Consider the following 12,169-nt stretch of genomic DNA (forward strand, 5'->3'; position numbering starts at 1 on the left):
CCAGTTCCACTAGGTCATTAATAGGATTTTCTTTTTTTATAAATAAAGCCAGACAGAAATTTCCTTTGCTGCAGCTATAGGAGTTCCTCTAACATCTGCCAGGAGCAGTGTGTGATGACATTGTCTTCACTAGTTTGTGCCACCTTGTGGCAGGAGCCACAGGATTCAAAAGATAAAACCAGATCATTAGGCCTCCTTAGTCCACTAATACAGTCATGGTTTTATGGTTTAAGTCAGAAGAAATAATCTGCTGCTATGACTTGCTTATTCTTCTTCCAAGTTTCCTTTCCATTGGATTTAATCCATCTTTTCAGCTTCCCTTGAGTTTTCATTGATAGTTCTGTATTGTTAATGTCCCACCCCCCCACCCCCACCCCTGCCTGGACTAACTCCACATTTGATAAGAGATAACTGGCCCACTTGAAACATCCTCTCACTTACCTGCAAATTAAATCGGTTTCTGCACTGGCTGTTGATTCCCAGCAGACTATACTGGGTTTGAGAGATACTGAAAATACTAAGATAAAAAAGAAGCCTACCTTCAAAAAACTCACTCTATCCAGCTTATTAAGAGATAGCCAAGTAAAAAAATACACAGATAGAAATAAGTGCTAGAATGTAAACACAAAAGAATTTGGAGCACTTATTAATTCAACAAATGTTTACTGAGCATAAACCATGTATGTACATTTTACAGGAGAAAGGGTCTTTATTTTCAGGGAGTTTACATTCCTATAAGGAGACAGGAAACTGTGTGTGTATATGTATGTATGTACACACACACACACACACACACACACACACACACACACACACACACACACACAAAGAAAAAAGAGAAAATGGAATAGGGCTGATGGTATTTTAGGAGAAAAAAAATCCTCCCTGGTAAGGAGAGGTTTGAGTGGGATTGTGAGGGAGAAATCAGAAGATTTCAAGCAGAGGGAGACAGGGCAACATCTCCAAAGCAAGAGGAGGAGAGGAATCCAAAGGAAAGCAGCAAGGCACCTGGAGGAGCACTGTGGGAAAAATGGAGACCTCACAGTAACAGGTGAAATCAGAATGGAAGCTGGAGGCCAGATTGTGAAGGGCCCTTAGAGACCATATTGTAGATTTTATTCTAATGAGATGGGAACCACTGGAGGCTTCTGAACAGTTATGTAATCTGAAGATTAAGAAGTTTATGTTGAAAAGGGGGACACTGATCAAGATGCCTTAGATTCATAAGATGTTTTGTTAAATGGCAACTCCTTTCTACAACTAAAGAAACTGGTTTAAGGTTTTTTTTAGGAGATTGATTGCTCTAGCTCCTGTGAAGATGATAGACTATAAGGAAAATAAGCAGATAAAGGAGAAGTCAGCTGGAGAAGTCAGTATAATACTCTAGACAATAGAAGCTAGGCTAGTAGTGGTAGAGATAGTGACAGTGGTCCAAGATTGTGGATGTACTCTAAAGTGCTAAGAACACAGGATTTATAAACAGGTTGGATGAAATGTATGAGAGAAACAGAGGAGTCAAGGGTGACAACAAATGTTCTGCCTGTGTAATTGGAAGAGTTACAATTTTTTTTCCGTGTTTGGTTTTTCATTTGCGGGGGACACGAGGAAGATCCTCGTGAAGGCTGTTGATGGGAAATTGATAAGACATCTAAGTAGGCATGAAACATAGAATTCTGGAGATGAACAAAAATAGTCCAAGCTGGAAATAAATTTTAGTATAATCAAGTCATCAGAGTGGGCAATTGCTTATGGAACAATTGCTTATGGGGAGAGAAGAGTGAAAGAGAGAAAGAAAATTAGAAAGCCCAATGAACTTCCAACTTTTGTAATCTGGAAATATTTTTTTTCTATCAAAGTAGACTGAAGATGGATGGTTTTCTGAGGTAGGACAAGGAAAATACCAATGTGTTCTAGAGTTTGATGAGGCAAGTTCTTCTGAGAGATGATAAACCATGTCAGGTTTGGGTTTTGTTTTGTTTTGTTTTACTGCATTTTAAGGCAGAATAAATGTTAATTTGGATATCCCAGAACATTTTGGTGACCCTAAGTACAACAGTTTAAGTAACAGAAATATTAAATAATAGAAATATTTTAGGCTTTGTTGTATCAACAAATCAGCCATGGACCATGCATGCAAAATGAGCATGGTTGTGCTCCAATTAAACTTTATTTACAAAATTGCAAAGAGGGCTTGATCAGCCCATGAGCCATACTTCACTGACTTCTAATATACTAATCATACTAATATACAAATCATACTAATATAGTATGATTTGAATTTGTTCAGAAGAGAATAGAAGGGATGCCTTTTGAGTTTTATTGTAAAGGACAACAGAGAATCCAAGTAGCAGAGGTGGAGCTTTAGCTCAAAGTGGTAGAATGCTAGTTTTGAGCAAAGAGCTCAGGGACAGTGCTCAGGCCCTGAGTTTAAGCCCCATGACCACAAAAAAAATAAATTAAATAAAAGATTTGCCCAAGTAGCAAGTTGAGGGAGCTACAGGAGAATGCAGGATGAGGCAGAAGAACAGATCTACATTCTTCTGGAAGGTATAGAAAAGTATCACTGATGTATTGGTCCTCAAAATTAAAGAAAAGCCATAAAGTCCAGCGTATAATTCAGCTACTGCTAGGCTTGCTTTCTGTAGAGCATCTTGGCTACCCTAATTCTTCTACTGGATTCAAGTTTCCTCAATGTAGACTGGTACCAATGTGCTTTATATAGCATAATCAGTCTAAGGAATGATGTAAGTAGAAAAAAAAAGAGGCCAGAGGTTTCATTTGGGGATTCAGTCCATTTTTGAGAATCTTTTTAGAATGGCTGAATCTTATGATTTTTATTATTCCTTCCTATGTGTAGCATTCTGTCATTTGAGGTCAAAGATAATTGGTGCTCACTTTTTTTTTGAATAATCAACCAGTTTGCTGATGCCACTAGGCCACAGATGATAGTCATCTGTCTTTGTGCTTAATTTGAATTAGGAGTTAAACTCAGAGTAGTAATGAAAAAAGAAAGCTATGAGACAGACTTTTCCTGATAATAGTGTCTAGAGCATTTTGAAAGTACTATACTAAGCAGAGTTCATTTTTTTCTCATTATGTAGATTTGAAAAATGTACCAAATAGAATAGTAAATCTCTCATGCTTGGTAATTACTCTAATATTCTCCTGAACTATTTTGAGAAGAAGTTGTATTATGTCTAAAAATTATGACATTTTTTCAGGACCTGTATTTTATGAGGATGTATCTTAATTTGCCTAATTATTTCTTTAGGGTTAGTTGAAGTTTGCCCTTTTTGGTAGGAATACTAACTATATTTGTGATGTTGTACACTTCTGTTTAGCTTCCCATCAGGAAGCAGGTATGTCGGGCTGTCCCACTAGAGGGTGATACTTGTCAGAATCCCTTTCTACAAATGTATTCACCCTCACCTTTTAGTAATTAAACTTTGTAATATGCGAAGAGATTATCCTGTTCTTCAACAAGCTTTCAACCAGAGGTTTAAGTGACCACAGATGATTCTGACCTGAATTAACTATTATTATAGTTATAAGACAGATTTCCTCAGCATCATTCCCTCTCTAATGATTGGCTGGGATTCTACTGTAAGAGCCGTTTCAAGCAAGGTATGGTGGTGAATATCTTTAATTCTAGCACTTGAGAGTGGAAAACTGAGGCAGGAGGATTGTGAGTTCCAGGCCACCAGCCTGGACTATAGAGAAATATGGAGAGAGGGAAGGAGCTTTTTTCCCTCTTTTTAATCACCTAATTTAAGGTTTTAGTGTAATTATTTTAATATTTAAGTTATCTGGGTTTGGCTTCAGTATCATTTTCACATGCCACATTTGTATTAGGTTTTGAGTATTACTTTGTGTTTAATCCCACTTTCTATCCCAACAAAATGCTTCAGACTGACCTTAGATGTTCTTTGATCCAGGCTTGGAATCAGCCTTTCATCAGAAAAAGAAAGAAATCACTGATTTTTGTCTTCTCCTGTCATTTTTCAAGGGAAAAAAAAAAAGATTTAAGTGTACCTCTGGCTACACTTATCACTGTACCCAGGCTTAGTTATGAGGCAAAGTTACAAATTTCAGACAGTATGTAAGTTTATAGCTGATATCCCTAATGACTATGAGATTCTTCCTCTTCTTCAGCATTCCATGTCCTTTGTTCACAATGCCAACTCATTGCCAGCAGCATCCCTGGCCTATTCACTTGCTCAGTCCTAGAGGATATCTCAAATTGTTTCAGAATGGTTAATACCTGCCAAGTAAAGTTCAAGGTTTCTTTACAACACTACCTTTAGAATACAGAGGATAGACTGTTTTCTAATCCTTTTGATCCAATCCAATGTGTCAGGTCACTTCAACTGTAAATGCTTTCATATGACATAATCACAAAGCCATTACACACATAAAACATATATAAACTAACAAGTGTTTTTTGGGCTGGGAAGGTGGCTCAGTGGTAGAGTGCTTGCCTTGCAATGCATGAGGCCCTGGGTTCAATCCGTCAGCACCACATAAGCAAAAAATAGCCGGAAGTCATGCTGTGGCTCAAGTGGTAGAGCGCTAGCCTTGAGCTGAAGAGCTGAGGGACAGCGCCCAGACCCCACAACCGGTTCAGGCCCCACAACCGGACCCAAAAAAAAAAAAACAACCAAAAACAAAAACAAAAAAAAAACAAATAACAAGTGTTTTTTTTTTTGTTGGTGGAGATAGGGACTGGCCATGTGCTAAGAATACAGCAAATTTATAGTAATAACTTCCCCCCCCCAAAAAAAAAACACAAGAAAATAGAAGTATTTAAGAAAATTCAGGAGGCTGCACAAAAGATGTATCTGAGCTCAATATAAATTTAAACCTAAATCCACCCCAGAGAACGTTCTTATCACGAAGGTGACATTTTAGAACTATGAAACACTTGAAGCTTGAAAAAGTAGAGCAAGCAGATGACAAGGAACACTGAAACATATCCCTACAGGTTTTTTTTTTTCAAGTTTTCTAGAAAAAGAAAAAATTTCAAGATTCACTCATATCTTTAAGAATACAGAGTTTGGGGGCAAGAGGGAGAAGAAATGGTGTGAGAATTTTGTTTTCTTTACTGTCTTTGTGAAGCAGGTATTTAAACCATCTCATCAATGCATTGTATCTGTAGAATCAGATGTCAAATTGTATGTCATTTGACCTAATCATGGAGGGAGCGAGGGCAGTATATGTGAAAGACAGTGATAAGATACTGACTAATGTCTGTCACAACATGAAATGTTCACTTAACTGACACAAGACAGAATCAGATCCACAAAAGACATGTACATCTGATTGATAGCAAGAGTCGGAGAGCATTCAAGTACAATGAGAAACCTACAGCAATTGTTTCATTTCTTCTGTTGGTATGGGTTGGGGAGAGCTTGCTTTTTAAATGGTCTTATTGAAACTATATAACTCACAGATATAACTCGCATAGAATTTGATTCCTTCACTTAAAGTATACAATTCAACATTTTCTTAGCATATTCACAGGATTATACAACCATCACCACAATCCAATTTTAGAACAATTTATCCTAAAAGAAACCCCATACCCATGAGCTGTCACTTCCCACTCTCTGTATGATCCCAACCATAAGCAATCACTAACCTACTTTTCTCTGTAGATTAACCTGTCATATGTAATCATTGTTAGCTTGCCATTCGTGACCTATCCCACTGATGTTCTTTTTATTTTTTTTACATTATAAGAACAAGAAAAATAAGATAAAGTCCTCAAATACCTGAATGAGTATCTAAGAGATCATAGCAGGAACCCCAAAGGAGATATTACTAAATCCACTAGCAACTGATAGCTTAAGTAACTGCCAGTGAAATTTCAGGTAGGACAGATTGTATCATCACATACAAGAGTCAAATGCTAATAATTTTAAATCTGAACATGAAGCATGTTTGGGTTGCAGAAAGCTCTGAGCTCACAAAAACAGCAATATTTCTGCAATAAAAGATACTAGTGAATTCAATTCCCGACTTCAGTACTCACTACCTCTGTGACCCTGAGCAAGTACAGAAGCAACTTCATAAAGTTAGCATGGAGTTTACACATGCAATGCTTTTAGAACTAAGTTTGACACATAAATGCTTAATAAGTGTCAACCATTGTTTTTATCACTTTTACTCATAAAACTCAATGATTTATGTCAAATTCCAAAACAGCTTACCCCCATGCCACACGTGATTGGTGTTTTCAAAGTCTCTATTCAAAGCTTTCTGCCATGAAATTAAGAAGTGGAGATTGAAGATGCTGTAATATAGGAAAAAGAATAGTATGAATCAAGTATGATTAAGAATAGAACAACCAAAAGTGATAATTTATTATTCTCACCTAGCGTTCATGTCACAGACTTTCCTTTCCTACATTAAAAAAATTAAGGCAGCAAAAGTTTAATATTACATGTGTAATAAAAATATAGTATTAGCACATTAGAAAACACATAGAAGCCTTTACAGCTCAAATATTTAAGACTTTAAGTGTGTGACTTGTCAATTTATGTGAAATGATGTTGTGATTTGGCTTTGTGTCCATAAATATCAGCAAGTGTAACCAAAATGGCTTTTGCTAATAAGACTATGCTAGATCATTTTATTTCTGACCTATAATTATGTATTATCTGTCCTTTCTAAATAAAGTATCCTTTATAAATAAAAGGTGTTCAGTATTATGTCCCCAATCAGATGACTAATGATACATAACACCTCCAAACTTTGGAAGTATTAGTACTGAGCACATTCCTTGCTTTGAGACATAAAAAAGTGATCAGAGACACCACCATTTCATTTTCCTCTGACCTTGAGACAATTGAAATGATGCTCATTGCATGCAGCCCCATAAGTCTCCACCTAATCCATCTGTGTGTATGTTTTCCCACCAGGCTTTTCTCCTCTTGGCATTGTTGTTTTGTACTTGCATGAAAATCCATAATTTTTTGCATGAGGTCATCTGTAATGTTGATGATAAATGTCTAACATACCTTACAAATATCACATGCCATTAATTCTTACATGGTATTTTTCTTTTATTTTTCAGTTACTGAAACTTAAATATGCTTCCAATGTAAAAGTAGCATGAAACTGGAGTGCTGCAAAAAATACTTAATGTTCCTTTAAGGATGATTATTTTTAACTGGGACAATTTAAGGATAGTTCCCAGCCATTTTTCTGGAGGTCAATCTGAAGTTACAAACGATGATGAAACTATGTTGAACTGTGCTGTCAGCAGAGGCATAAATCCTGAATTTGTACTTCTTTTTCCCCTGAGAATATATTTTTAATATGAAACAGAAGATGTGTCCACTGCAGTCATAAAATATTAGATTTATTCTTTTTCATAGTCTTCTAATTAAAGTCCGCTAAGTTGAAGTGGCAGTTCCTAACTTTCTGAATGACAGCATTAACACATATTATTTTAATATTTCCTAAATGTAGAAGTTTTTTGTGCCATCTAATTGGACTTCAAATCCATCAGGACATTGGACTAAGTCCCAACACAGGCAGTCAACAAACACTCCTTCCAAGTAGTCACCTTGCTGGCTCTACATTAATTCCTACCAGCTGCCATTACTAAAAGGTTTTCTTTTTAAGAATACCCCTTTTATAAATTATATTTACAACTTAGGCACACTGACTTTTAAATGTATGGATACTACACCTTGTTCCTCAGGGAATTATTTTAAATTTTTCCAATAACTCTCAGCCAAATGATGATAGTAATCAAGTTTGCAAAACATTTTTAAATGATGAATATGAAATTAATAAGATTTGTATGGTCTATATAACTTGTTAAATGACTATGAACCCACAAAACATTCACATAATAACAGTAATAGGAAAATAAATGAAATTTTCCTAAGGTAAGGTATTGTAGATAAGCCACATGATATGAATGATTACATCTAAACTATCCTATGTATTATTTTTAATTTAGCTTCTTTAAGCTAATGGAATGGTATTTGTGTGTGTATATATATGTGTATGTGTATATATCTATTTGTATACATAATTTTTGAAGGCAGCCATTTTTATTTTATTTTATCTTAATATAGACTAGTGGCTGTCACCAACTAGCTCCTTATATTTGCATGGGACTCAATCTCTCTGCCCTCCAGACTCCTGGTATATAAAATGATAGTGCCAGGCTAAATTATCATTCAAATAAGAATGTCATACTATAATTATCACATATCATAAATCTTCATGCTACTCTGTACATCTTTGATTAAACTCAAACTGAAATAAGAATTTCTAAGCAACCTTACAGGGCACCTAGACACTGAGATAGAGTTGCTGCCTGACAATGAAATTTGTTTAGCATTTGATGTTTTTGTTGTCATATGTGAGTCTCATCATCTACGAACTACTGTCATCTTTATTCTTCTTCTGTAGAGAAAGTTCAGAGTTACCATTACTGTCCAAAAAGATAATGGCCTAACAAGCTGTAGAGCCAGGACAAAGTCCTTCCCTCCATCCATCTACTGTAAGCAATCTTGAAATTATAAGGCAATTCCATTATTCAGAATGGAAACTCCTGGAAAATAGATTCTGCCTTTAGAACCTTCTAGCACCTCTACAGAGTATCCACTTGCGTCACTCCAGCTCTCTCTGCTTTTACAGACTAGTTGTTTTGTCAGCATGAGTGTGACAACAATTAGACGTCCCCTGTTTTTGCCCCATGCCTTTTCTCCTTCACAGTCATTCAATGACAAGCGTAAAAAGAGCTTCATCTTTTCACGAAAGTTCCCATTCTACAAGAACAAGGAGCAGAGTGAGCAGGAAACCAGTGATCCTGAACGTAAGTAGATTCTCAAAGATAATGTCACATGCAACACAAGAGAAAAAAAAATCCTTCACGGGCAGCACGCATGCCATAGGCTCTCCCACACCACACACCTAGGCAAGCAACATGGCAGGCAGGCAGGTCAGGTCTTACTACTGTGACCAGTGCTTGACCACAGTCTGGATCCTTTTGCATGGCTGTTCTTTGCAGAAAGCAATGGAGAGGGACTAACTGAAGTGCTGGCCTCACTTCCAGCCAACATTTCCTTGTGAGCAGGACGGGTCTAGTTTGTCTTTTCTGAAAACTCACACAACTCCCTAGGGCTTCAGACTAAGTTCTTCTTTTTTGGGGGGGTAGAGGGGAACAGGGATTGGGGAAAAAGGGAGAAATACTTAACCCTATTGCCATAAATATTTTTTTGGAATGCTACCTAATTAGGAGCAATTAGATGGCCTTCCTTGTTTACCAGCACCTTTGCTGGTTCTTTTGCTCCCAGTAAACATCAAATATTTGCCGAGCAGTAAGACGATACTGATAAATACTAAATCTCCGGATTTTGATACAAAATTTGGGAGGAGATTATTCTTCTAAGTGAGACAGGTCAGTGGCAACAAAGATAAAAGGAACTTAGCAAATCATGTTTTCTTTCTTTTTTTTTCTCCTTTTTGTGCTTTAATTGAACCTTTCAAGTTGATTCCCCAAATTAGACCTATTTTTTAAGTCTCAGCCCAGGGAATTGGGGGTAAAAATCCCTTTCCAAAAGAGCCAGTGGGATCCAGATTGTCCGGGCAACACGGTCTGTCATGGTAGTATCCATTTCAACTCCACTGACTTCTTCCTTCCTCTCCCGTGGCTGTTCTTCCTCTCTCATTGCTCTCTCTGGGGACTTCCATGCAGGACATCCCCGGATTAGGTGACGACGGTTATGGAACAAAGACTCTGAGTAAGTTTCCAGGAATGGTCACTGTAACTTTTCTTTTTTTCTTTTCCTTTCCTTTTGAGTTTGGCTTTTGTCCCTTTTCCTGAGGGCCTTTCACTCCTAGCATGCACAAGATACAAGTTTTATTTGTTACCTAGCTGTGAATGCTCCTACAAAGTAATTTTCACTCGTTTTGTTCTGCATGTCAGCATTGAAAAGCGAAGTGTGTCAGGCACTCTAACCTGTGTTGCAGTTCACACCGTCCCTTTCTGACCACGTGAGGTGGCCAACATGGGCCCGATGCCCAGGCGGCACCGCTTGCTCTACTGCCTAACTGCTACCAGAGAGCAAGAAGCCATGTTGAAAGAAAGGGTGAGCTGAATGTTCTAGAACAGCAAAGTGGCAATATTCTTTATGTGCTTTCTGCTGCCTTTTCAACATGGAAACATTTAATGACCTTGCCAAATTCCATAATCGAGTTGTACTTTGCTATGAATATAGAAGCCATTTTATCATTTAATCAAAAGGAACATGCATTCTGAAAAATTAAGTCATTTGATCCTTCATGAATAATTCTTTCTTATTAACTTGATTGATCTTTTTTCTCTGACTTGCAGTGATCCTCCTTGAACCGTTTGTATGATAAAGTTTTCGATATGTAGTAGTATCTTTTGCTGTCAGTGATTTATTAGCTGCAATACGTTATCAGGTCTGCATTTTGTAGGATAGAATGAAGACTATAATAGACTTTTACATTTTCTAGTTATTCAAGTCTTTGGTCTGTATCTCATTGCAGTTGGCAATTAAAACTACTGAACCTATATATCAATATCCTTTGATTTCATATTCTTTAACACTAATCCCATTGTGTAGGCATCAATGGAATCAGAACCGAATCTTGAACAGACTCTTGCAACTGTATCATGTGTTCAATTTTGTTTTACTTTAACAGCTCTGGGCAATCTTTTAAAAGCTGTTCATTTCATAATAGCATTGAGCTGGACTTCATTTTCAAGGGCTATTTATTTAAACTTGTGTGATGACACCTTTCATAATTCAAGTTGTAGATTTGAAGTGGTTTTTTACATATATATATACATAGGAAACAAAATCTGATGCTGAGTACTGGTCTCCTTAAAGATGAAAACTTTATCTTTGAGTCACTGGATAGAATGTGATATGAAATTATTCTTGTGGCTGAAATTTAAATACTAATTTGAATGCGATCTACCTGACATCAAGCATCACCAGGGAAATTTTGTAAATTTTCAAGTTGAAAAGGAAAAAGCATTTTAATACAAATATTATTCATGGAAATCTGAAGAGATTTAGTCAGGGGCTCACCACCATCATCCTAGTTATTCAGGAAGCTGAGATTCAGAGAATTATGAGTTCAGAGACAACTCAGGCAGAAAAGTCAGAGACTCTAGCTCTAAAATAACCAGCAAAAAGTAGGCTAAAGGCATTGTTCAAGTCCCTGAGTTCAAACCTCATTATCACTAAAAACAAAAACAGAAGATTTAATAAAAGTGAAAGGTAGGCAGCAAATTATCCCCAATTCAATGTACATAAGATGATTTTGCCAATGAGATGTACTGGCATTAGTTCCATTGCCTCAACCTTCTTTCTCATGACAAAAAACAGGCAGGCACAGATTCATCGACACGCTTTCTCCTGCTACTCAAATTAGCAGTGAAGTTCTGGCTCTAGATCTGCAGAAAGGAAAATGTTTTGTGTGAATTTAACTCAGGCTTTTGTTTCATTGGTTTTATGCTTGAAAACACTCAGCTGATGAGAACGCATAATGCCAAAGCATTTTCTTCTGTTAGGGAATAATGTTATGTCTATCTTTTTCTTAAAAAGTACATAATAATTGTATTTTGGGACAGAGAATATGGCCTAGTGGTAGAATACTTGCCGAGCATGCATGAAGCCCTGGGTTCAAGTCCTCAGTACCATGTAAACAGAAAAAGCCAGAAGTGGCACTGTGGCTCAAGGGGCAGAGAGCTAGCCTTTAGCAAAAGGAAGCCCAGGGACTCAGTGCCCGGGCACTGAGTTCAAGTACCAGGACTGTCCAAATAATAATAATAATAATTGTATTTTGACAAATTGAAGTCTTTGCCAGTGACCTTCAGAAATCAGTCCCATGTACCTTTATTTTACTAAAGTAATATGTGAAGAAGGTGATTGAGTTAGTTTATCATCTATGACTTCAGTAGTTCAGGTGACTTTGGAAATAAACCCTAAGTCTGGTATATAACCAGTGCACACATCCATGTTTCCGTAAGCGTTTGTATAAAAAATAATTAGGAATGTCACTAAACAAGCAAGTTACTCAGAATGAATTTTGAAAACTTGCTCCATGCCATTTCTCTCCTGTCTACTACATTCCCTCAGGATCTAATAGCTATCTAAGCAAAGATCTTAAT

General features: G+C 36.8%; 1 protein-coding gene across 29 annotated transcripts in view; it reads left to right on the forward strand.

Annotated features, from left to right (window-relative positions):
• Positions 1 to 12,169, forward strand: part of Dlg2 (discs large MAGUK scaffold protein 2) — a 2,075,786-nt gene that overhangs the window by 2,028,014 nt on the left and 35,603 nt on the right. For 21 of the 29 annotated variants that reach the window (XM_070034861.1, XM_070034862.1, XM_070034867.1 and 18 more), the window contains one exon: positions 8,737 to 8,836. In XM_070034861.1, the coding sequence (XP_069890962.1) occupies positions 8,737 to 8,836 (100 nt within the window). Of the gene's footprint in view, positions 1 to 8,736; positions 8,837 to 9,718; positions 9,765 to 12,169 lie in introns of all 29 variants that reach the window. The other 8 variants (XM_070034863.1, XM_070034868.1, XM_070034876.1 and 5 more) reach the window with 1 other exon arrangement.

This window comes from Dipodomys merriami, unplaced genomic scaffold (genome assembly GCF_024711535.1).
Source record: "Dipodomys merriami isolate MVZ:Mamm:240054 unplaced genomic scaffold, mDipMer1.0.p SCAF_25, whole genome shotgun sequence".
Taxonomy (NCBI): Eukaryota; Metazoa; Chordata; class Mammalia; order Rodentia; family Heteromyidae; genus Dipodomys; species Dipodomys merriami.